Source organism: Rhamphochromis longiceps, linkage group LG9 (genome assembly GCF_057381845.1).
Source record: "Rhamphochromis longiceps isolate RC_006_pf linkage group LG9, R_longiceps_female_GT1.1, whole genome shotgun sequence".
Lineage (NCBI taxonomy): Eukaryota > Metazoa > Chordata > Actinopteri > Cichliformes > Cichlidae > Rhamphochromis > Rhamphochromis longiceps.
This window is the reverse complement of record NC_140565.1, coordinates 10,317,975-10,344,817: the sequence shown is the minus strand read 5'-3', so window position 1 is coordinate 10,344,817 and position 26,843 is coordinate 10,317,975. Positions and strand designations below refer to the sequence as shown.

General features: G+C 42.6%; 2 protein-coding genes across 2 annotated transcripts; one reads left to right on the top strand and one right to left on the bottom strand.

The window, feature by feature from the left end:
- The first annotated feature begins 267 nt into the window (after window positions 1–267).
- LOC146661677 (DIS3-like exonuclease 1) lies at window positions 268–11,357 on the top strand. Its single transcript, XM_085418201.1, has 9 exons — window positions 268–536; window positions 2,556–2,648; window positions 2,731–3,019; window positions 5,452–5,687; window positions 6,872–7,026; window positions 7,202–7,380; window positions 7,471–7,616; window positions 8,280–8,451; window positions 10,020–11,357. Exons 1-9 carry the CDS (start codon window positions 298–300, stop codon window positions 10,335–10,337), a joined length of 1,827 nt encoding a protein of 608 aa, XP_085274327.1. The 5' UTR covers window positions 268–297; the 3' UTR covers window positions 10,338–11,357.
- Window positions 11,358–11,628: 271 nt separating this feature from the next.
- LOC146661676 (TIMELESS-interacting protein-like) lies at window positions 11,629–23,585 on the bottom strand. Its single transcript, XM_085418212.1, has 8 exons — window positions 23,433–23,585; window positions 22,137–22,284; window positions 21,588–21,678; window positions 17,481–17,556; window positions 17,050–17,172; window positions 16,900–16,963; window positions 15,904–16,116; window positions 11,629–12,084 (listed from the first exon to the last, which is right to left on the bottom strand). Exons 2-8 carry the CDS (start codon window positions 22,270–22,272, stop codon window positions 11,840–11,842), a joined length of 948 nt encoding a protein of 315 aa, XP_085274338.1. The 5' UTR covers window positions 22,273–22,284; window positions 23,433–23,585; the 3' UTR covers window positions 11,629–11,839.
- Between the last annotated feature and the right edge of the window lie 3,258 nt (window positions 23,586–26,843).

Here is a 26,843-nt window from a genome sequence, read left to right as displayed (position 1 = left end):
GATACAAATCAGGGTTGTGCCTGGAAGGGCATCTGGTATAAAACTCTGCCGTATCAAAAGATGCTGAGCTATCAGGTGTGGTGACCCCTTGTGACAAGGGAGCAACTGAAAGTGAAACACTGTTTTGCTTTGTCTTTGTGTAAAGTGTCCTTGAGTGTTTTGAAAGGCGCTTAATAAAATGTATTATTATTATTATTATTATTAATGTTTTGTATAGAATCATAACAAAATGTGAAAAGTTCAAAAGACTATGCGGCTGTTTAGCTGTGCCTGTCCGTCTGCCATCAGCTGAGAGAGATGCCGGTCAACTCTCTGGAGAAGCCGTGGACGGTAGACCCCTCTGAGGTGGCAGAGCGGCGGGATCTTAGGGACAGTCGCCTGGTGTTCAGCATCGATCCACGCGGCTGTGAAGATGTAGACGACACGCTGTCTGTACACAAGCTCCCCAACAGAAGGCTGGAGCTGGGAGTTCACATTGCTGATGTCACTCACTTTGTCAAAGAGGGTTCGCTCACAGACTTGGAGGCACGTTCAAGGTGAGGAACTGGTTGGAGTGGTTGGGTAGAGTAGGTGGGATATAAAAGGATAAAAGAAAATTACAGCATCTTGCATAAGTGTTCAGAGGAACTTTCAGAAGTACAAAGAGGCAAGAAAGTTGTTGCCTGAATTAATGTTGCATCAGCAGCATGCCTTGTAGCGCAATTATAAATAACACAGAGGGCCACCTTAAATAAGGCTCGTGTCTGATGTGAAGCATTAAGCCTTAAATGTCTATCATTTAATCACATGTAGAAGGACTTCACAGGGTCCATGATGGCTTTGAAAGTATCACTGGCACCAGGAATTGAACCAATGGTCAGCACATTGTTGGTTCAATCCCTGATGCCTTCGGGCTTCATGTTAAAGTCACCTTGCACAAAATACTTAACCCCCAAATTTCCCTGGATGCATCCGTTAGTGTGAGTGTGCATGTGAGAGAAAATGCTTAAAGGTATAGACTAACGCGCTGTATGAATATGTGTGCGAATGGACGAATGCTGGTCGTGCTAAAAGGTGGTTGGGGTTCTCACAGTAGAGAACTGCTACACACAGAACACAGTGGTCCATGTTGTTACGAAGAACTTGTGCTCATTTTGAGTACGATGCCATTAACAGGACAGGGGAATGTTTCCGCTGTGGGAAAGCCTGAGTGATTTTCACTGTGGCCTTCATAAACATATATTACTACGGGACATGGCAGCCATACTTGTACACAACATTCAACCAGAAGGTCATGCAGCAAAAAAAGGAAAAATGAGTCCGCTTCCAACTAAATTAGTTTTATTCTACTGAGTGGTAGAAGTAAAGAACAGTGTGTCACACATCATTTGTTTTCAGATCCCCTTTGTACAGTTACGGGTGTCAGGAAAACACCGGAGGTCACATGATGGCATGTGACCTTGAGTACCTGATGTTAATGGTTTGTCTATAATTGGCTTTCAGTGCATCTTATTAATAAAGAGGATGATGATACAAGACAGTTGAACCACAGTAATAGAACAAGAAGATATTCATCTGTGTTTATGTCCAGATATATGCACATGTTCTGATTTATTTATTTATTTTGTGCTGTATTGTACAAATGAATAAAACTGAGTTTAAAATATCTGCAGTAAATGAAGTGAAGGTCGGGGCTGCAAAAGTAATGCTTGCACTTGATCTCCACAAATTTTCCTTCCTGGGAACATGCAGCGATGACACCATGTGACAGGGAAGCAGCCCAAAAAAATTTGTGTCACAGCTGAACGGCCGACAAATCTGCAGCAAATGCATTCTGCTGTCATCTCGGTGTAATCTCGCTATAATCCAAAATCTCTACGGAATTCTTTCAGCACCTTGTTGAGTCTTGGAAGTGAAGAAAGGAGTGTTCAGAAGGCAGAAGTGTCTAACCCAGTGCTAATAAAATGTATCTGATAAAGTGTAGTCTGCAGATAAATTAGTAAGAAGGTCCATGAAGTGCATGTCGTTTTTTAAAGGCAGCAGCAGCAGCAGCAGCAGCATGTACAGAAGATGATTGAGAGCCGAGTGAGGAGAGAAACTCCGTGTAGACTGTTAACAACGTGCACTTATAAAATAATACTGAAATCTTACTATATATTTTTTATGTTGTGATTTTTAATGTAGTTTTGGTCCTCTGCTTTCTCTCTGACTTACTCTAAAATTCCATTTTACATTTCATAGCTGTCCACAAAGCAGCGTGCAGATCACCCACCTGTCCAGCTCGCCTCCACACTTTAAAGAAGTAAATTAAAATCTCATGATTGTGGTTTGAAGCCTTAAATTCTATTTCAGAAAATGGGGAATATTTATTAAATCATAAGAAAAACATTTTGCTTATTTATTTCATCCTTCCTGACTTATTAATAAACAGAAGGATGAAAATGACAAAGGTGGAACAAACTCTGAATATTTAGTACTTATTTTCGAATTATGTCTCACTTTTGATTAGAAAGAAGATGATAAAGCTGCTGCTTTGATCTCATTGCCTTTTTATATTTATTATGTCACTTCTTAAGGGCTACAACCTACTACCTGGCAGACCGCAGGTACGACATGCTGCCTGCTATTCTCAGCGCAGACCTTTGCTCACTGCTGGGAGGTGCTGACAGGTTAGTAGACTTCCCATCACACGTTTCATTTTCATATGCTTAAAATGCATGCTAGTTGTGTAACTGACACTTTCAAATTCAGGTATGCAATGAGCGTGCTTTGGGAGCTTGACGCAGAATCCCTTGAAGTCCAAGAGGTCTGGTATGGTCGTACACTCATCCGCTCCTCCTATCAGCTCCACTACGAGCTGGCTCAGGCGCTCCTCAACGGAGAACAGGTTGAGGTAGCGGAACTGGCCAACCTGGGTCCTCAGGAAAAGGGTTCTAAGCTAGCTCAACTCACTGAGGCACTTGAGATGCTCACACATGTAGCCAGACATCTTCGGGCAAAGAGGGACAGAGGAGGAGCGCTGGAGCTGGAAGGAGTGGAGGTATGATTGGTTTCTTGTATCTTCATAGAGTATTTTGTGTGTTTTGGTAATGTGTGTACTTAACAGTAAGACTATATAAATAAAGACTGCAAACATTTAAGGTTCATGTTCTTAATTGAAAGCGTAAGCATGTTATAGCTGAGTGTCTAACCCTAACACATCGTCACTACTGACGTCTAACATACGACACAAAATGATTCAATGAATCTGAAGTGAATCAAACAAAGTAAACCGTGCACATAGCTTCAGTGGAGAGAAATCCATTCTGCACATTAAAAACTGGAACCACTATCTTTCTCGCACATTTCAGCTGCAGAAGATTCTCCCTTCTAAGCTTCTGTCTAAGTGAAAGTTTGACTTAACCTCTGTGTTTGGTCATTTTGTCAGATGACATCATGGTTAGAAAATTCAGTATCAGTCACCCCGAAACACTTCATACAGCCGAGGGGAGGAAATCAGGTCAAAAGACACCTGTGGAAAAGGGCCAGGGATTAATGATAACTAATGATTAAATGGAGATTGGTCTATAAACATGTAGTCAGTGATAATGATGACAAAGAGGTGATGATGATGTTCGGCGTCATCATGAGAATCCCCCAGCTGCCACGGTCTATTGCAGCATAACTAAGGGAGGATTCAGGGTCACCTGGTCCAGCCCTAACTATATGCTTTAGCAAAAAGGAAAGTTTGAAGCCTAATCTTAAAAGTAGAGATAGTGTCTGTCTCCTGAATCCAAACTGGAAGCTGGTTCCACAGAAGAGGGGCCTGAAAACTGAAGGCTCTGCCTCCCATTCTACTTTTAAATACTCTAGGAACAACAAGTAGGCCTGCAGAGCGAGAGCGAAGTGCTCTAATAGGGTGATATGGTACTACAAGGTCATTAAGATAAGATGGGGCCTGATTATTTAAGACCTTGTATGTGAGGAGCAGGATTTTGAATTCTGGATTTAACAGGAAGCCAATGAAGGGAATCTGCTCTCTCTTTCTAGTCCCTGTCAGGACTCTTGCTGCAGCATTTTGGATCAGCTGAAGGCTTTTCAGCGAGTTTTTTGGACATCCTGATAATAATGAATTACAGTCGTCCAGCCTGGAAGTAATAAATGCATGAACTAGTTTTTCAGCGTCACTCTGAGACAGGATATTTCTAACTTTAGAGATGTTGCACAAATGGAAGAACGCAGTCTTACATATTTGTTTAATATGTGCATTGAAGGACATGTCCTGGTCAAACATGACTCCAAGGTTCCTCACAGCGTTACTGGAGGCCAAGGTAATGCCATCCAGAGTAAGAATCTGCTTAGATACCATATTTCTAACATGTTCAGGACTCAGTACAATAACTGAATGAATTTAGACGCAGGAGTCTTCCAGGTCTTTATGTTTAGTTTGGTTTTTTGCTGTGTTATTTACAGAATTACAGATGGATACCATATATTTCTTTTCATCGATAATAAATTATAGTACGGTCTAATAGAGACGTTATTTTTAAAATCAGGCGTCTAAGCAGAACACGTTCCTCAGCAGAAAACATTTTATCAGAAAGTCATTTCAGTGAGAATATTGGAATAAAGAAACCAAGCACTCCACTGTGAAACCACTGACAGTTTTCACATTAGATCACAGCCATTTATCTACAGCGGCTGGTCGGCCATCTGTTAAAACCTCATATGGACAATTCCTGTTGTTCTATAAGATGCTCTCTAATAGGATGTCTTGGATTTATTTATTATTCAGTTATTGCATTCCTGTTATGGCTGTACGCACACAGAATATTGATATGAAGTAAAAATGATTCTCTCGGGTTGCTTCTGGGATAGTGGAAAAACCAATATATTTCTAAAAGTGTGTTTAATGATTGAGCTGCCACCCAAAAATCAAGTTCTTATCTTGACAAAGCTGGATTATTGACCGCTGGTGAAACATCTGTTGTCCTGAAGGATAAGGACAACAGATGTTTCATCTTGATCTATTATATAAAACGGCCAAAACTGTGTTCAAATCCAAACTTTCTGGCTTCTTTTGGTTCCTGCTGAAGTGCTTTGGGTCCCCTCAGTTCATCCTTAGTCTGAGAAAAGTTTTGTTCTCTCTTTAAGGCACATTTCCTTTGAGCTAACTTAAACTCTGATTGGCTGTCCACTATAAACAAAAAGCATGAACAGCAGATCGGTGGAGTTTCTGTGCCCATGAGCAGAGCTGTGTGCCTGTTAGGGATATGTGTTCTTACTGGTATGATAGAGAGCTGAACGTAGGAAAGACAGTAGACTGTTTTCAGGTTGAGATTCATTCACATTTGGTTCTCCGTGCAGCATTTGTTCCGGTGGAATGGTGCATGTTCAACTGAGTTAAAGTAAACTGTAGTAAAATGTGGCCCACTGATGCATTTTCATATTCTTTTTCATTGAAGTCACGTTAGAAGCATTTTCCCTTTTCAGGTGGGTGCCCAGCTGGATGAGGAGAGGAACATTACGGCCCTGGTCCCTCGTCAGCCCCTGGAGGTCCATGAGACCGTGGCAGAGTGCATGATTTACGCCAACCACTGGGTGGCCCGCAAGATCCAGGAAGCTTTCCCCAACCAGGCCCTTCTAAGGTGTCACCCACCACCACAACAGGAGCTATTCAACCAGCTGGTGGACACTGCAAAGGCCAAAGGTTTCACCATTGACACCAGGTAATGTTTTTGACTGTTCAGTATAGAAACTGAGGAAATGCATATTGTAGTCCAACGCACATCATGTTCAGACACACAAGTGTGTGAACCTGAAATGTTTGATAACACGGGGACACACTCAGGTGTCACATGAGCAGTCAGACAAGAAGAAGACATGTTCCTTCAGCTCAGGTTGAGGTTGAAGCCAAATATGCTTCCAAACCAAAGACTAGAACATATGATGAAGCATATCTTGCCTTTGGCTTCAGCTTCACAACAGCTGTCGTGGCAAGGTCGGTCTCCCCGACAGAATTAGTTTCCCCTGCGTCGGGAGCACACGCTGGGCTGTCCAAATCACGGACAAACAGGATCCCACATTCTTGATTTTCAGTTCACAAACACTTCTTATAACGACTAACTACTCCTGAAACTTTGGAGGTTTTAGCTCTTTACACAGTAAAGTTACAGGATAAATATAATTATCAGGCAAAATGTCCTTCGTTTGTTAAAATAATCCCGTCTGATACCACGAGAGGACAATAAATATTTCATTTTCTGTTGTAACCCTTAAACTGAATGGTAATGTAACGACACTCAGGTTTCACTTTTTTACAAAACTAAAACATCACTACTTCCACGTCTGACTGTTTGTAATGGAGGCGGCGTAACCTGGATCCACACTCCGTGCCCAGCGAACGCTCGCCACGCAGGGGGAACACATGCTGTCGGCGATGCCGACCTCGGCACAACGCTGATCCTGCCGCAGTTTGTTCCCCGGTTCAAATCCCGGACAAACAGGATCCCACAGCTGTTTATGCTTTTAAACCCGTTTTGCACAGAGAGCAGTGTTGAATATTCTCACACGGGAACAAAACAAACAACTCAAATAATTAAAGATGGTTTGTTTTTCTGTTTTTTAAAAGAGGCAGTGATTTATTTAATTACAACCTGTAATCTATTACAGTTAACTTTTATTTGTTTAACTGTTTACAAAAGGTCTGAGGATCTGAGGCGTGGAATGAACTGCAATGGAGTTTGAAAACAAAATATGAATGTGCGGTTGCAGGATTGTGGTGGGGGGGGGGTTAAACCAACAGCAGAACCGGTCCCAGGACAAGAGACATGGTGATGCAAGTAGCTTTGTGTCACTGACTGCTGAGATGAGAGGCCTCACTCATCCCTGGTTTCTGGCTCTGTTCCTTCAGGTCCAACAAGGCTTTAGCTGCCTCACTGGACCGAGCTGTGGACCCACAGGACCCCTTGGTGAACAGGTTGTTCAGAATGATGGCCACCACTGCTATGTCACAGGCTCTGTACTTCTCCACTGGTGCTCATCCTCAAGACCAATACTACCATTATGGTACGATACCGCTGCACAGCTTTTATTGGCTGCACTAGAGTTTCAGTGTGACTGTGGGTCAGTCCATCCATCACACGTCTGCACACACTTGTCCAACGTCTGTTGTTTGTGAAGAATTATTCGACTGAGAACTAGAAAGAAGGCTAACGTGCTGATATTTGCTTCGTTGTCGTAGGTCTGGCTCTGGATCGCTACACACACTTTACCTCACCCATCCGTCGGTACGCAGACATTGTCGTGCACCGCCTTCTTACCGCAGCCCTGCACATGCAGAGGGGCGTTGTATCTGGTAAAGCACCAGCCAGTAACAAAGAAGTGGAGGAAATGGCTCACCATGTCAACAGCAAGAACAGGGTCAGGGGTGTTTTATTGTTTGTGTTTTTCAATGATTCACCTCTTACTCTATTAACAGAAGCTGTGCTGACGTCTGTGTTTCATTTGCAGGCAGCACAGGCAGCCCAAATGCGATCCACAGCACTGTTTCAGTGTCTGTTTTTCAGAGAACGAGACCCTCAGACAGACCCGTGCTGTGTGGCTGACGCTGTTGTCTACTCCATTCGAGACAACGGTGTCTTGGTGTTTATCCCAGAGTAAGAACCGTCAGTCCTGTGTTTTGTTCTGCAGTCTTCTTCTTTTCCTTTGTTTAATGGAGCTGTACAGCAGCTCACAGACGGCCAACCACTCGTGTATTTTTAATAGACGAATTCAAAGTTTATGACAATGAATGAATTTGTTGGAAGATGTAATTGCACGCTAATCAATGTATATTTAACAGTATACACGCTAGTTTTATTTTCTCTTAAAAAACCTCAAAATGAGTTTTAAATTGTATAAATTTACTAAACTAATTCCTTAAACATTTATTGTGAGCAGGGAAAATCGGCTAAAACCCCGAATCTTTTCTCTACCAGGCTTTAAATAAGTTAATTGCATTGCTGAAGTTGAGTCTGTGGGGAGGGACGGTGCTTTGGAGCCAGCCTTGTGTTTGTGGCACTTCTACGTTAGCTTAGCTAACCTCTGGAGGTTGCTGCTTGTTTATTGCAAGGAAAGTGTAATTTAATAACATCAGTGTTCTCCATGCTTGTGGTGTTACAGGGATATGCAATATTAACAGTTTATTAAAATGTAACCTGTGGTCATTTTGAGAAGGCTGTAGAATCCATGTAATGATTAAAATCACAGGGCGCAAAGCAGGTTGAGTAATATCACTGAGTAAGTAAGGCTGCCTCTGACCACAGCCATGTTGTTCACAGGTATGGTGTGAGGGGGCCTGTGTATCTGAAGAACAAAGAGGGCCTGGTGGTGGTAGCGGGACAGGACGGCAGCTGTGATTGGCAGGGTGGCACTGTGCGAAAATACCCGGACCGCATTACCACCACCTCCAGCTGTGGCACCTCCACCTTCAAACTGTTTGACCACATCACCGTAAGTCACAGAAAACGCTAATCAATCATTTTAGAAGGTTTCCAGCAATGCAGCGCCTAAAGGCGACGATTCCAAATATATATGCATGAGTGTATATGAATCACAGGTTCATACGACTACTGGATCTTTTGTGGTCCAACATTAAGAGACGTTTTATGATCTTGTTGTGATAAAGTGTTGTGTGGTTGCTGCTTTGTTAGCTAATCTCAAGGTAACAAAACGTCAGTAAGATGAATGAGACGAAAATGCTTCCTGAAAATAAATCATTTAAAGTTATTCAGTTTATTGTTTTTAAATATTATATGAAAACAAAAACATAAGTGTGGGGGGGGGGAGGCTCTCCTCCAAGACAAGAAATGTAATGCTTCCAGTTTGTGGCGTTTCTACACAAACCTTTTTGTAAAGGGAGATAAAAAATGACAGTGGGCGGTAATTGTTTTCACATAAACGCCTTTAAACGCTGCACGGTCGCACTCTCTCTCTCGCACTCGATAAATGATCCATTGTTGCTCTGCACACGTTTGTTACCACAAACGTCGCATGCACTTATGTCATTGTCATGAGACACTCTTGCAAACAAACTCACGGTTTAGTAACACAGTAGAGCAGCGTGTTTACGGGACAGTAACAGTAATCTAATTACCTTTTTTGCAACAGTAATCCCTTACTTTACTCGTTACTTGAAAAAAGTAATCTAATTATGCGTTGCTGCCCATCACTGGCGTCAAGTTATATTAAGTTCAGGCATGTTACACACGATGATTGTGAGGAATAAGTGCATGTGATTTAAGCAAAAAGAGCAGGAAACATTACCCTAAGGTTAGCTAACAAAAAGAAACTGAAGTAACGGTGTGTTATTCTCACATCTTTGGCTTTAAGACATGAAAAAGTGACAGAGTACTGCTGCTTCCACTGTTATCAACATCTTTTCTTTCTTTCATGGACTTATCCTGGGGTCATAAATGTCAAAGGGCAAAGGCAATGCTAACAACATAGCTTACTGATGAATGATGATGGATGACACATGTGGCCAAAACAAGATAGAAAGAAACATTAGCCCAAACACAAGTTGTCCACCACAGCATTGACTGCTGTCAAGCTATGATCATATCAAACAAAGAGATGATGATGATATTCAACAAACAAATCAACAAAACAACAACCTCACTGTGACACTTGACCGAGGTCACAGTGTTAATGAATGTTTTTCTCCCCCTCTGCTCCAGTCTCCACGTCGTGTGAATGTTAGAAAGCACAGTAAAGAAAGTTCGTGTACGGATGGATGAACGTTTGTTACATTGGATACGTGTGTGTAACATACGTATCCAATTTATCCTATTTATGAACAAAATTGTGGCACAGTCGGAAACTTCTCCACTCTACACCACTGTCTACTTAGCTGTGACGCTGCGCACAGTGCTGAGAGGACTGCTGTTATATATTACGTCACAAACCTTAAGTGGGCCTGTCTTTGCATAGCATTCCATTAGACTATTTTCAGTAGGTGCCATTACTGTGTAGTGATCGAACTGAGGAATACTGTGACTTACGTTCTCTGCTCTCTTCAGGTTCGTATTTCTGTCCACTCTTCAACTTGCCACGCTGACCGTCTAAACCTCGAGGTCATCAGCAACAAGCCTCACCACAGTGCCAAGTCCCAGCAGCCCAGCCCTCAGGGCCGCAGTCAGCTGGTCAAAGAGGTGGTGCGTCAGAATGAAGAGGCGCTGGCTCAGGAGAAGACAGCCCGGCGCCCCAAACTCTCCAAAGAGGAAAGAGAGTTTCGTCAGAGCAAAACTCCCAGTCTGTACTCTATTCTGGAAGAAATCAGAGAGTTGGCTCTGATGGATCTGGAAAGGGCTTCACGCCTCCCGGCAACAACAGCATAGAAACGCTGTAGCCCAGCTTTACCTCCAAGCAGACACTTGTGAGAACTGCACGCTGTGCGCTAACAGAACGGTGATCATTGAAGATCACTCGTGCTGAGTCATCCAGGTCATTCTTGTAGCTCCAGATTGTGTGTGGACAAACCACACGAGTGTGTGAAGTCACAGGAAAGCAAACACAATATTAAGTAAAAACATGTCCCGCCATCTTTTTAGAAACCAGAGTCAAACCGAATCAGTGGATACGTTTTGTAAAAGTTAGTTTTTAAAATCACATCAAGTTAAACTTAGTTGTAAGGAGGATAGGGAACGTGTTAATGCCAGTGAAGTGTCAGCAGTTACTTTGACAAGACCTAGTACTCACTGCAAATGTGGTTCAATCCTGCAGGAAACTAGTCAACTGCAGCAGGTTAAAGAAGTCTGGTAACAAAAGGCTTTTCTCTCAGCACCAGTGATCTCAATATCTCACTGGTGGGATCAATGTCTTGTGTAAATTAAATGTCTTGTGTTATAGAACCATTTTTGGTGAGTTCACACATATTGTACTACCTGTGACCACTTCATACAAAACCCAGCACGAGTATTGTTCTGGAGATGATAAAACGTCCACTCGTCCATTTTCTTCTGCACGTCCTGGAATCTGTCCCAGCTGTCATAGGGTGAGAGGCAGGATACGCCCTGGACAGGTCACCGGACTGATAAAACTTCATGTCACTCATTAGCAGACTTTAAAATAAACCCGTAGAGTAATGAACACACCTGAGGTTGGTTGTGTTGGAAGTGATGTATAAAACTAGGATGTATTTATCTTATAGTTTGTATATCAAGAGCCTGTATAGAAGACACCAACACCAAGGACATTTTTATTGTTTGAACTGGTAAATAATCAGAAGCGTTTTTTGGTTTGTGGATTTTAAGATTGTTTTCTAGAACTACCAACAGAAATATGAACTGTACATAACTATTTCAATATGTGTGCAGTGGCCTGTAATTAAAAATGGTGTTTTCATTAGCGCAGATGGAGCCACTTCATCGTGTTGCGTTTCATGTCCCTGCAGTAGCTTAAGAAAGAACTGTTCATAATTGAACGAGCACTTAATGCTTGGAAGAGGGTGATGGTCAGTTGACAGCTCACATACTACACACACACAGAGGCCTTTTATAGAAACATGTTTGCAACCAAAATTCTGCCAATAGTGAAACTGGAGAAAGAAGATGCATCAGAGCAGGAACTGTGGATCAGTTCAAATATTTTTCTGTAACAGATACCAACACATGGTAAATACGTTTAGGATTTGGACTTTTAAAAATAAGAAAAACATTTATTTCCATTGATTATAAATGTCTTTGCTAACCCAAAGCTGACGTCACAGTAGGAACATGTGCTCAAGATATAAACCACCAGAAATGCACAACATTACTCGAATGAGCAGGCACGAACATTGGGAAACCTTTAAATCTGCTCACTGCCAAAGCTTTTCAGCAGAAACTGCTGCACGTGAACTTTAATCCCCCTCTACACAGTCGTTGCTGAGCTGTTGCTCAGGGCTGAGGCCGGTCTCAGCCTCAGCGGGCTCAGAGTCTTTGGGGGGAAGCGGGCTGGTTTGTTGCGTGGAGGTGTTGTTGGAAGGCTCGAGGTCAGGATCTTCTACAGTTTCATCTCCATCAGTAGAACCTTTGATGACATTTGGTGAGGATGCAGCTGGAGGTTTGTCTCCTAACATGTCAGCAGTCTGAGAGGCTGAAGGGCCTGAAAGGGTTGAGAATTAGAAACAGTGATGGTTTCAGTCAACACAGACACACTCAGTCTACTACGATTTATAAAAGACAGGCAAAGCTGAGATAATGAAAAATGAAACTGTAAACTGCAGGGTTCAAACTCATTGTTCAGGGTCAAATTTAAGCACTTTAAGCACTTTCAAGGTCCATTATCAAGCTTTTCCAGCACATTACCAAAAAAACAGTTTGCATGTTCCACTTTGCATCACCTCAGTAAGACCATGTAAAAATTAAAACAAATCGTCTTAGGTTGACTTAAATGTTCTTTGTTCCTCTTTTGTTAAAACAGAGAAAAATGCACCACACAAAAATACTGAAAAAGGAAATGGTTGTCTTATATGCATATAGTGCACAAACTCAAAAAACTCATTTCTCTCAAAAATGCAGATGTGCAAATGTGAACAAATCAACTTGTTAGAGATGCTCATCTCCACTTGGAAAAAACAACCACACAAAAGAAGAAATCTGCACAAATGAACAAGTCTGCTCATCAGATATTGATGCTTCTTTCCTACGTGACACAACAACAGGAGACAGATGTTTGGTACTTTAACTAGTTAAGCACCCACACCACCAAAAATGGGGGAAAAGAGAGGAGATCACATTTAATCGGTTATAACACGAGGTCAGAAATATAAGTGCAGACATGAGTGTCCACAGAAGCCTCTGAATCTCAGCTGTAAACCATTTCTACAAACACCAAACAGTTAAAAGAGCAGTTACATCACCATGAATCTGTGGACAGGTAACATCCATATTTTGATTTATGATTTTCTGGAGTTAAATGTGACCCAAAGTATATTTTATAGCATATAAGCTATAAAATACTTTTAAAAATTAGGTGAGGGAAATAATCATTTTTTTCTATGTTTGAGTCCCAGTAACTTTGACATAGTAACATCTGCAGTAATATTTACCCCTCTGATGACAGCTCACAAGCGTTAGCTTTATTTTGATACCAAGACTGTTTACACAGAGTTTGTAATTGCAGAGAAATACTCCATTTATTTTGGCCTCTTCATTTTCGAGCAGGAAGCTCAGAAAAGCCCTGGGGGCCTAACAGGTCAAAGTTCATTCCCAATAAAACTAACTGTGAGATGTTTGACTACATTGCTCTCTGGATTATTGTTACAGTCCTAAATGATCAGCTTTAAAGTGTTTGTGCTAATAACACCATGTACAGTAAGACAGGCATGGAGAACAGCACTGACTGGAGGCTTTGAACAGATGACACACTCAGTTCAATTCAACATATAAGACTTTAAAAACGCACAAACATCGACCTAAAATCTATTTATTCAGTCCATCACCTGTCATAGAATTATGTCAAATAATAATGTATTGTTCATCTCCCTTAAATAAACAGGCAGCCTTAAAGTATGAAACATTCATTCATTAAAACACTAAAATGTGTCTGTCGTCTCCGTGGCTGATAGAGCCCCACAGGCATCAATGTGAGCTTAAAGCCATTTATAATTTTTAAATGGTTTAATGTGTCGGTGCTCACGATAAACACATTTTGAATGAAAGCCAGGGAACTTCAGCAGCACAAGAAATGGCTTCTTTGTGCCCACATGCATCAGTCCCTCTTTTTACCAGTTTTTCTTTAAGGCTTAAGTTGGCTAGTTAAGTGTCGGACTAACGATTAAAGCTTTCACTTGAGTGAAGTCACTAATATTACTGCTACTGCTAAGTAATGTTAGCCAAGTTTAAAGCACACTGCATAAATCACCATGCCATAACTAACTGCTGTGCTAGCACTGCCGTACTCTATCACACTCAGTGCATTTCAATCATTTCTCCAGATAGTTTGATAGCTAGCAAAATAATAATCATAGTTTTAAACATTAGCCTGTGTTATGTACACATACTCGAAATTATTTACTGTCATGTGACTCAAGAGTACAAATTCCTTCAGTGTCGTTTTCCATCGAACACTCATTAAAACAGCACGAACCCTGAAACTGCTTATTAAAATAATATGTATGTAAATAATAGTATGTTGCATTATAAAAAATTAAGCTTTTGACTGCCCTCCAGAGTTCACGTTAACTTCAGATCTCTGGAAGCTACACTACCCGAACGATGTCAGCTGTTTAGTTTCTATACTGGACAGAAAAAAAAAAGGGGGGGGGGGGGGTGGATTGGCTCCTCTTAAGGAGGACTAATGACTAAAATGTGAAAGTTTAAAGTCGATGAGTAAATCATGCTCGGGTAATACAATGGAAACGGTCTCATATCACCATCTAGTGTTATAAACTGTAAACACATTTTTATGGGTGAAGGCTCATAATAGAGACCGATCAACAGGTCATTTTCTTTTCTATGGGTCTCATTTAAATCACATTACATCATTTCTGCGGTAAATGAGGACCCTGAAGAACGATTTAATGTCACTGTTAAAGATTTGTAGACAATAGATCGCAGACAGCTGGCTCCGCTTTAACTAAAGAGGAAGTAAAAACAGTTTGGATCACAAGTGTAAGGCAAAAACAAAAATACTACGCCTAATTGAAGCTGACATCAGACAGGCAGTAAAGAAATCAATGTTTTCTACATGCTTTGCCTCTTATTACCAAACTCCACACTAATGTGAGGAATCTCTGGTGGTTTGGACGAACTGTGCAATACGGGAACTCGTCACTCGACCTTCAGGGTTTCTGGTGGATATATACACTAGATCCACTTCACTATATTGTAAGGAGTATTCACTCACCACCCATCATCCAAATCATTGAATTCAGGTGATCCAGTAACTTCCACAGCTGTATAGAATCAAGCACCTAGGCATGCAGACTGCTGCTACTAAGTGGAAGTGTTTGGGAACGACAGCAACTCAGCCATCAAGTGGTGGATCACGTAAAATCCCAGAGTGGGGGTCAGTGGATACTGAGGCGCACAGAGGTTGCTAATTTTCTGTGGAGTCCATCGCTCCAAACTTCACGTGGTCTCCAGATTAGCTAAAGAACAGTGCACAGAGAGCTTCGTGGAATCCATTTCCATGGCCGAGCAGCTGTAGTCCAAGCCTTACATCACAGAGTGCAACGCAAAGCAATGGGACACAGCGGTGTAAAGCACGCCGCCACTGGACTCTAGAACAGGAGAGATGCAGTCTATGGAGCGACGGATCACAGTTCTCAATCTGGAAAGCCGATAGACAAGTCAACTTAGCAGTTGCCAGGACAACAGAGCTCCAGGTTTGGTGGCAGGGGGATTTCGGTGCGGGGTTGTTTTTCAGAAGTTGGGCTCAGTCTCTTCGTTCCAGTGAAAGGAACTCTTAATGCTTCAGCATGCAAAGACATTTTGGCTCCCGACTTTAAGGGAACAGTTTGGGGATGGCTTCTTCCTGTTCCAGCATGACTGGGCACCAGTGCACAAAGCAAGGTCCACAAAGACATGAACTCTGGCATGGGAGTCCTGACCAGAACACCACTGGGATGAATGAGAGCAGAGACTTGGAGCCAGGCCTTCAACATCAGTGTCTGACCTTACAAATGGTCATAAACTCCCATAAACACTCCCAGAAGAGTTGAAGCTGATATAGCTGCACAGGCGGACGTCGTGAATGGGATGTCACTCGAGTTCATATGAGTGTGGGGGCAGATGAGCAAACACTTTTGGCAATATACTGTACATTCAATGTTTTGCTTTTTGTATTTTCATATAAAGTTAATACACCAATGAAGCTAGATGATCCTTATGAACCTTCGCTGGATGTTTTGTAGCAGAATCATTAATTATTTCTGTTATATTGTGTCCCAGCTGTATGATACATTTTTGCCATTCTTACCAATTTGCTGCTGGCGTGCGCGCCTCTTTTCCAGGGCCCGCTGTCTGTTCAGCTCAATACGTTTCTGCTGCTCTTCGGTCAGAGAGGGAGTAGGTGGGGGAGCGAGGGCTTCGGCAATCTGCCCTTGGGGAGCATTAATAAAACTCTCTCTGCTGAACAGATCAGGATCCCCAAATGTTTCCAGTTCACGTTGTACCTCTTCGTCACCAGCACCTGAACACAATTTCAAGCAGTGCTGATAATTAAGTCCTGTGGAATATGGCAAGTATTTCCTATGTGCACCTGCAGGTGTGAATCCACCGTAGGGCTGTTCGATACAACGATATATACAAAAACGTCTATTTCATTTTACGCTATCGTTTGTTTCGTGGTGTCGCAAAATAAACTGTTTACGGCAATATTTCTTCATGGTTCTGATGTCACTGTAGTAAAGTTCTCTCTTTCTCTTATATATAACCACACTACGGACGGACAAGCGCCTGTTTTTATGCGTTGTCGTTAGCAACAACGACGGTAAAACCATCGCGTGTCCGCTTGTTTATGTTCCACATAAACCTTTCAGAATAAAGCTCAAGATCCTGTTGAGGCTTTTCAAAATAAACGGAATCACGTGAAAGAGCAGAGTGTTTACGGATGAGAAGTAAAACAGAGCCGCCAGGTGCTAAAAAAATAAACCTTAGACTCAAACGTTAGAACAGGCTTTCCCCCGCAGCACGCCGTGTAATAAATACTCACAAAGAAAACGGCGCCGTTACAACTTCTGTCTAAAAATGTGTCGTTTCATGCATCGGTTAAAACACTCGACTCCAGCTACATGACGCGCAGCTGGAAACACTTCACGCAAGTCGAGATTCACAGAATTGACAGAAAATGTTACATTTCTGTGATTTATATCGTTATCGGACGATAGAATTCTTATATCGGGAGATGAGACTTTGGTCATATCTCACAGCCCTAGTCCACCGTATCCCCATCAGTAATGATTTTTCTTCTTACCATCTGTACTTGTAAAATCTTCATGTGTCAGGGGCATGTCCAGTCGTATTCGTTTAAGACATGTCTATAGAAGAATGAGTAAAAAATTACAAATTCTGAACATTAGGAATCCCACACGCTTGCAGGAAATATTCTACTGCTTCCTCTCACCTGCACTTCCTTTTTGCTGCCGAGCCTTTCCACTTTGTCAATAAAATCTTCAAATTGCAATTTGGGGTACAACCTGTGGGCCCAGTTCTCCATCTTCTGCATCAGCAGCCGCAGGTCTGCAGCCTAATGGGGCAAACATCAAAAACAGCGAGTAGTGATATGAAAGAGGGCTGTGTGTGATAGGACGCTTCTTCTTCCCACTAAAAAATGACTTCCAGTCATTGGAACAAAAGACATCTTAATTTGGTAAACCAACCTCTGGTTCCCCTCACTCATTTTTGACCACGACAGAAAGGGCAACTTTTGACCTTTTAGTCTCAAACCAAATTTAGGACATCTAATTAAAAGCTGACAGGCCAAACAGATTTAGCTCAAAAACCAATGTTCATTCACATCTGGTAATTGGTGGGACAGATGTTATCATATCCTACCTCGTGTCCTTTGCCTTTGAACTGGATATTGTCAAAGAGAGTGCCCAGAGCTGGAAGCCCTCGATCTGATATCAGCCTGGGAAAAAATATTAAGACTAAGTTAAACCATTAATGGATTACAAGCAGGGTTAGCAGCACATCCAGGCGTATTTGGCTTATCCAATTCAGGATCGTGGATGGCTGAAGCCCATCCCAGCAGCCAGGTCGCCAGCCTGTCACAGGGCCAACACAGACAGACATATACATATATATATATATATATATATATAAAAAACACCCAGCACGCCCCTGCGGGCGGTTTATCCTTCAAGCTCGGGTCCTCTACCAGAGGCCTGGGAGCTTGAGGGTCCTGCGCAGTATCTTAGCTGTTCCCAGGACTGCGCTCTTCTGGACAGAGATCTCCGATGTTGTTCCCGGGATCTGCTGGAGCCACTCGCCTAGCTTGGGAGTCACCGCACCTAGTGCTCCGATTACCACGGGGACCACCGTTACCTTCACCCTCCACATCCTCTCGAGCTCTTCTCTGAGCCCTTGGTATTTCTCCAGCTTCTCGTGTTCCTTCTTCCTGATATTGCTGTCATTCGGAACCGCTACATCGATCACTACGGCCGTCTTCTTCTGTTTGTCTACCACCACTATGTCCGGTTGGTTAGCCACCACCATTTTGTCCGTCTGTATCTGGAAGTCCCACAGGATCTTAGCTCGGTCATTCTCCACCACCCTTGGGGGCATCTCCCATTTTGACCTCGGGACTTCTAGGTTATACTCGGCACAGATGTTCCTGTACACTATGCCGGCCACTTGGTTATGGCGTTCCATGTATGCCTTGCCTGCTAGCATCTTGCACCCTGCTGTTATGTGCTGGATTGTTTCTGGGGCATCTTTACACAGCCTGCACCTGGGGTCTTGCCTGGTGTGATAGACCCCAGCCTCTATGAGCTTGTTCTTGTGCTGCCATGATTAGTGCCTCTGTGCTGTCTTTCAGTCCAGCTTTGTCCAGCCACTGGTAGGATTTCTGGATATCAGCCACCTCCTCTATCTGCCGGTGGTACATACCGTGCAGGGGCCTGTCCTTCCATGATGGTTCCTCGTCTCCCTCCTCTTTCTTGGGTTTCTGCTGCCTGAGGTATTCACTGAGCACTCGGTCAGTTGGGGCCATCTTCCCAATGTATTCTTGGATGTTCCTTGTCTCATCCTGGACTGTGGTGCTGACACTCACCAGTCCCCGGCCCCCTTCCTTCCGCTTAGCGTACAGCCTCAGGGTGCTGGACTTGGGGTGAAACCCTCCATGCATGGTCAGGAGCTTTCTTGTCTTTATGTCAGTGGCTTCTATCTCCTCCTTTGGCCAGCTTATTACCCCAGCAGGGTACCTGATCACGGGCAGGGCGTATGTGTTGATGGCCCGGATCTTGTTCTTACCATTCAGCTGACTCCTCAGGACTTGCCTGACCCTCTGCAGGTACTTGGTGGTTGCAGCCTTTCTAGCGGCCTCTTCATGGTTCCCATTTGCCTGCGGGATCCCCAGGTACTTGTAACTGTCCTCTATGTCTGCAATGTTGCCTTCTGGTAGTTCAATCCCCTCAGTTCTGACTACCTTCCCTCTCTTTGTTACCATCCGACTACACTTCTCCAGTCCGAACGACATTCCAATGTCATTGCTGTATAGCCTGGTAGTGTGGATCAGTGAATCGATGTCTCGTTCACTCTTGGCATACAGCTTGATGTCATCCATGTACAGGAGGTGGCTGACAACTGCTCCGTTCCGTAGTCGGTATCCGTAGCCAGTCTTGTTAATGATCTCACTGAGGGGGTTCAGGCCTATGCAGAACAGCAGTGGGGACAGAGCATCTCCTTGGTAGATCCCGCACTTGATGGTGACTTGTGCTATGGGCTTGGAGTTGGCCTCTAGTGTTGTACGCCACATCCCCATTGAGTTCCTGATGAAGGCTCTTAGGGTCCCATTGATCTTGTACAATTCTAGGCATTCCAGTATCCAGCTGTGGGGCATTGAGTCATAGGCCTTCTTGTAATCAATCCAGGCAGTGCACAGGTTGGTCAGTCTGGTCTTGCAGTCTCGGCTGATTGTTCTGTCTACCAGTAGCTGGTGTTTTGCACCTCTGGTATTCTTGCCAATTCCTTTCTGTGTCCCGCTCATGTATTGACCCATGTGCCTGTTCATCTTAGCCGATATGATGCCTGACAGGAGCTTCCATGTAGTACTGAGGCAGGTTATTGGTCGGTAGTTGGAGGGGACCGGTCCCTTCTTGGGGTCCTTGGGGATCAGGACCGTCCGGCCTTCAGTTAGCCATTCCGGGTGTCTTTCGTTAACTAGCAGCTGGTTCATTTGTGCTGCCAGACGCTCGTGGAGTGCAGTCAGCTTCTTCAGCCAGTAGGCGTGAACCATGTCGGGCCCTGGTGCTGTCCAACTCTTCATACTGGAGACCCTTTCTTGGATATCTGCCACTGTGATGGTTACTGGACCCTGTTCAGGGAGGTCGCTGTGGTCTGCCCTCAGATCCTCTAGCCACTGAGCATTGCCGTTATGGGTTGCATCCTTCTCCCATATGCTCTTCCAGTATTGCTCCGTCTCCAGCCTTGGTGGTGCTGTTCTCTTATTGTTCCCTTGCCACTGAGAGTACACCTTTGCTGGTTCTGTGGAGAACAGCTGGTTTATTCTCCTGCCTTCTATCTCTCTGGTGTACCTCCTCAAGCGGCTGGCCAAGGCTGTGAGTCTTTGCTTGGCAGTTTCCAAGGCCTCAGGTATGGACAGCTTGCTGTATTTCTTAGGCACCTTATTTGTCGCACCTTTCTGCAACTCCGTTAGTTGGCTAACCTCCCTCCGTGCTACTTTGATCTTGCCCTCTAGCCTCCTTCTCCATGGAGGGTACTGCCCCTTGTGGCTGTTCAACTTGTAGCCAAGCATCTCACTGATCACTGCTGCCGTATTGTAGATCAGCTTGTTAGTGTCGGTAATCGTGGTTGTAGGTATTGCCCGTAGTGCTGCATTAACATCATCTAGCAGACCTTCTGAGGGTACTTCACGTAATCTTGGTAACCGGCTACGGGGGATCCAGGTTTCAAGCTTGGCCATGATCCTATTTTTCAGGTCAGTTCCTCTCGCACTCAACTCTCCTATCGCACTTGGGGCTATGTACCCAATCTCGGGTGGGGGTGATGATATCTCCCCCCTGACCTGGCGTCCTGACTCCTCCTTGCCGTAGCATTTGTGTTGTACCTCGTCAATCTCTAGCTGTGAGAGCAGGGAATATATATATATATATATATATATATATATATATATATATATATATATTTTTTTTTTTTAGCAAAGTTGCAATTAATTTGAATATTTTATCAAATGAAAATCTATGTTTTTCTTTAATACAGCTTGCAAGTTTTATCCTAAGTATAATCGACGTTCTTACTTAAAAGCTTATTTAACATCCTTTGATTTAGTATAACTTAGTTCTGTCCAGGAACATTGTGAACAGAACAGTAACAGAGGAGTGCCACTGGGACACCCACTGGGAGACTACTGGGAACGAGCCTGACTTATGGTTGGCAATACTAACCAGGTTCACACTATAGGTGTACAGAGACTGGAAACATCTTTCTCACACACATCCAGGGATGTCTCCAACGCTCTGACAATTTTCAGTCTGGGAATTTTGCCCATCCAAATGATGAAAACAACAATGGTATTAGAGTCTTTCTTCTTTAAATGACTGGCAGAGTGAAGCTGCACCATCATCACACAGATGCAGTCATTTGTACCCGCCGCTAAAGCGTAAGAAGACGCTGCAGTACTCTGCGAAACGACAGGTGTCGCCACTCAGATAATATCACATCACATCAAACATTTGCAACAACTCTGTGTGTCAGTGTGTCTCTGAGCCTCTGTGCACGATTATTAGTGAAACGGTGATAAAAACCAGTGCAGTCACAGACTCGTGTTCAACCTGGCTGCAACACTGACAGTCTGCACACGTCAATCAATGATTTTGGCCTCCTTGTGTCCCAGCTCACACAAGATGACATCAAATTCCTATTTAAATGCGCATTTTAATGCATTTCAACCCTCTGTCGTGATATAAATGTCTTTGCTACCTGTGGGAGTCCAGCTTGGGTTGGGGTCTCTTCACGCCTCTCCTTTTAGCAGTAGGGACATCAGCCAGCTGTGATACCTCACCTTCATCTCCTGCATTGAAAACACATGACAACAGGATGTGTTTCTAACTCATTCTGTTGGCAGCGTGGCAAACTTCAAGCTTATCTTTAAATCCAGACAAATTATAGACTGGAGGTTACAGAAGAAATGTGCTGGTTTGAACAGTATCTGATAGGTTTCATTTGCTCACGCAAACAAAAACATGTGTGTTGTTATTGTTAGAAACATCCAGTCTCAGAGAGATGCTGAAAAACCAGTTCATGCATTTGTTAATTCTAGGCTGAACTAACAAATTCATTATTATCAAGCTGTTCCAAAAAGCTTTGTGGAAGGACTATGAGAGGTTGTATTTCTCCCACATTAGCCTTTTTTCCTGAATCTTATTTTTCTATGATTCTTCATTAAACCATGAATTTAAAATACAAAGTTCTGAATCATCACATCTTAAAGACCTCATAGTAATCCTGTAAGAGCACAGCAGCATCTACCATCTGCAAAAGGGTCTCCTTCCTCCTGGCCTCCCCGGCCTGGGGAGTGTGGTGGTGGGAGTGGGGGGAAAGCTTCATCCTCTATGCCGTCATAGTCAGGAATGTCCTGCGGGCTATTTTCCTGTGGGTCAACCATGGTGAGTCGGTCCTGGAGACAAAGTAAAAGACGTGTGAGCCCCAGTCGTCAACAGCATCAGCATTAAGTTACATGAATTTAACTGCAAGTTGAAAAAATGACATTTATTTCTGTAAGAGTAATTCTTTACTGTGTTACAACATCAACATGAAAACCTAAAAAAAACTGGCATTTACTTTTTTCTTTTTTTACATCAACAGGAGGAGCTGTACAGACACTCATCCCACCTGGAATTATACCCCAAATTCAGAAATGTACTATTATGATACATTAATGGTCCATTATGTTTGTTTCACAGTTATATACATAATACAATTTATAGATTTGTATATATTTACATTCTATCAGGGATGAACTGGTTGTGAACCTTTGGGCTGATAATGACATTTAAAAGTTACAATTTGGATGAATTATTACTGCGATACTTCTTTTGGACTCTGTAGTACCACAGAAATATCATTAAAGTAACAGGTTTGTTTTAAAGTCTTTCAGCTGTTCCGTAAGCATCATCGTCATCATCATTTATATAGCACTTTAAAAACACACCTGGCAGACCGAAGTGCTGCACAATACAAATGTAGTAATAAAATAGCAAAAAACAAACATAGCAATAAAGTAAACTCTTGAGCCAAAATGATGTGACACAACTAGGGCTGCCACAAACGATTATTTTGATAGTCGACTAGTCACCGATTATTTATGCGATTAGTCGACTAATCAGATCATCATCCACTGGACGTAAAACTACAGCTTATTGCACCATGCAGCATATGCTCTTATATAACTATCATTAGCTTACAGCTTTAAGCTTTTAAGGTGCTAACTAAAAATAAAGACAAGATGATAGTTTATTCAATTTTAATGAAATTTGCAGATTGTTTCGGTGAAGTTTAATAAACTCCTTGCTATCTAAAATATAACAGGACACCATCTCACACTTCTGATAATCAGCTGTCTGCTTGACGTTTATTCAGCTGTGTAAAAACTATAACTTTAATCTCAGACAAACCGATTTACTCAGGAACAAATAAAATACTAAAAAAAAAAAAGCCAAACAACAACATTTTTAATTTATCTAAGTGACTCATATATATTTAACCTGAGTAGCGAAAGACGGCGGTGGGTTTGAAAACAATTTGCCTGGAGTCCGGTGTTCTCACCGTGCTAGTGACCTAGCCCCCGGCTAGCTATCGAGCTAGTGGGTAACAGACGTCTCTGAAAACGTCGGAGCGCTTTTGAAAATATGTGGTGTCCTGATAAACTGAGCCGATATTTGAGGTTTACACAGCTACATTCTCGGCTGAAACGTTTATTTTGTGACCCAGAAAGAATAATAAGAGTAATATTAAAACTAACTAGCTGCCGCCATTGTTGGAAACTGAGCTGGGCCGCGCTATGAATTCTGGGACACAGCTGCTTCTTCTTCTTCTTCTTCTTCTTCTTCTTCGGGGTTTAACGGCAGCTGGCATCCTTGTACATGCAGTGCTGCCATCTTCTGTTTCAGTCCGTTATTACACTCTTAAATCCTGCTACTTCTTCCTGCGTCTTTTGGGATCTTACAAAGCTTCAAACGACGCGTCGACTATTAAATCAGTCGTCGACGATTTTGTGAACACTGTCTCCAGGTGGAAAACAGAATGAGCGATACACCTGCTGTCAGGCCTGCAGGGTTTCTCCCTGTGATGTTCTTCTCTGTCTTGTGGTTGACAATTTTTTTTTTTACTGGCACAAATAATTTGTGGGGCGTCTTATTGTGACACCTGATTGTTGTAGTATTTTTAAAATGGCTGTGCAAAAAAATAAAAATAAGAACCCCAGATGCATTGCCTGCATTTTTAGATGAATAGTTGTATATAACTTTATTATTTACAAAATTTTTGTTTAATTTTAATTTAAAAAAATTACCACTTATATTTGCATTTCAAGTTATGAAAATAATTTACTAAACATGTCTGTGGTTTTTATAGTAAAGAGAAAACATAACTACTACTAGGGTTTTATGTGTTTGTGTGATTTCAGACCAGTTGTTTTAATAACTGTAAATTTGGACGTGTGAGGTTGTGCTGAAAAGAATGATACCAAGAAAGACAAGGTAAAAAAAACAACAACAATCAAAAGCAGCCAAAAATGGCCAATTATATTTTGGACCTCAGAATATTGACCCAACAAATCATGAAAAATGAGGTTTCAATAATTGTTTGTGACAGTGCAGCTTTCTGGCAGTAGTAGTAGTCAGTACAATTTGATTTTTTTCTAACAAAAACAGTATGAAACTTAAGTTAGACTTGTGTTTGGAAATGAGCCCCCGCCCAGTGTTGTGTAGCTTTCTGGATTTTATACTTATTGGTTACATATTTATTTATTATACAGGCTATACAGTACACACATTTTATGTAACTGAAATGTTTAATTATGTGGGCTATAGAAAATAATTAAGTTATAGACCATATTTATATGAAACATATGCTTAATGTATATTAATCATATGTAACACCTGCATATGTCTTTAAAACAAGGCTTTGATTTTGCCACCCCATTTGATTTCCATGCCAGCCTGGAAAAATTTCTCTAGATCCGCCCCCGGACCTGTCCTGGACCAGCAACACCAAATCAGTGACTAAAAGAGCTCAGCAGCGACTGCATTTTAAGAGACGACTGAAGAAGGTGCACATCCCCAAACCCTTTTTTAATACTTTCTACAGAGGTACCATGCAGAGCATCCTAACCCGCTGCATCACAGTCTGGTATGAAAACTGTCATGCGTCCAATCGCAGAGCCCTCCAGAGGATTGTGTGGACCGCACAGCGTGTTATTGGCAGCTCTCTACCCAGTCTACAGGATATTTACACCTCACTGGGAAAGCCACTAGCATCATGGCTGACCCGCATCACCCTTCCCATCAACTGTTTACCACACTTCCCTCCAGAAGACGACTGCGTCATCAGGAGCAGGTCGGCAAGATTGTGCAATAGCATTTTCCCCCAAAGCAGTTTGGCTCCTGAACACCATGGTTCCCTCCTCCGCACTGAAAACTTCTCCACACACTTCTTGGACTACATAATACTCTCCTCTAATTATTATTACTATTATGATGTGAACATTTTGTGCACTTAAATCTTACTGTGCTAATGACCCCTGCATCAGCACCTTGTTTGGAATAGCAGTGGAGAAGACATAGATTCAATGCTGCAGACGTCTGAGCAAAGAAAGCTTCTAGAAGAGTAAAGACTAGCTAGAAGAATGAAGATTCACAGAGTAAATGTGAAAATTCATCACAGGGCTCTATGCACTTGATTAACTGACCATGAGCAAGTTTGCTAGTCTGGAGCATTCAGATCCACCACAAAGACTGTTCAGTGCTCACAGAAACTGCACAATACCCAAGAGCTGCATCTGAGCCTCTACAGGCCTTAAACAGCATGTTAATGTTCAAGACAGTTTAATTAGAAAAAGACAAAACAAGTATGGTTGGTCTGGAAGGGCCGCCAGGAGAAAGCTTCTTGTCTCTAAAGAGAACACAACAACTCAGTTGAGGTTTGCAAATTTGCCCTTGAAAGCTTCTGGAGCAACATATTTTTAAAAGATGAGACTAAAGTGGAGGTTTGGTCATAATGCACAGCAGTAACTTCAGCAAAAATCAAACACAGCACAAACACCTCAAATCCACTGTCAAGTACGCTGGTTCAATTGTGGTGATTTGAGCTTGTTCTGCAGACACAAGCAATAAGCACCTTGCAGTCCACGAACTCCTCTGTATGCCAAAGTTTTCTAGAGTCAAATGTGAGGCCGTCTGTCCAACAGCTAAAGCTTCTCCTAAATTAGGCCATGCAACAGGATAATGAGCCCAAGCACAGCAGCAAATCTACTGCATGGAAGTCCAGACCTCAACCTGACAGAAATGCTGTGTATAAAGAAATGCTTGCAAATGTTGATGAATTGAAGTTATTGCTGCTAACTGCTGCTTCTGTAACCGACTCAATCATAGAATGATTATGATATTGAAAAAGACAAATGCCTGAATCCTAAATTGTGGATATCCTTTTGTTGTGATCTAAAATGTAACACTAAATGTGATTAAAACACTAAAAATCTGGACTCTTGGGCTCAACAACTGCAAGGATCACCAGCCCGAGGAAAACACAAAATACACATGACCCCGTGACAAAGACAATTCATTCTTGAATGAAGACATTGATCTGACTTTTTAAAATTTTGCCAATTGTGTTTATTATTAAATTATTGAGGAAATAGAAAGGGGGGGAGGGGTTGTAAAGAAGAAGGTAAAGGAAAGGGATAGAAAGGAGGAAAGAGATAGAGGAGAGAAAACCCCAACAATCCCCTCTGAGCAAGCACTAGGTGCGACAGTGGATAGGAAAAACTCCCTTTAAAGGAAGAAACCTATGACAGAACCAGGCTCTAGAGGGGGCAGTCAACTGTCGGGACTGGTTGGGGGGTGAGGGTGAAAAGAGAGAGGGGGGGGGGGGAGGAGATGGGACAGGTGATAGGAGTTAAAGGGAGACAGGGGAGGGAGAGGTGTCAGGAGAGAAAGGGAGAGAAAGAGAGAGGAGAGG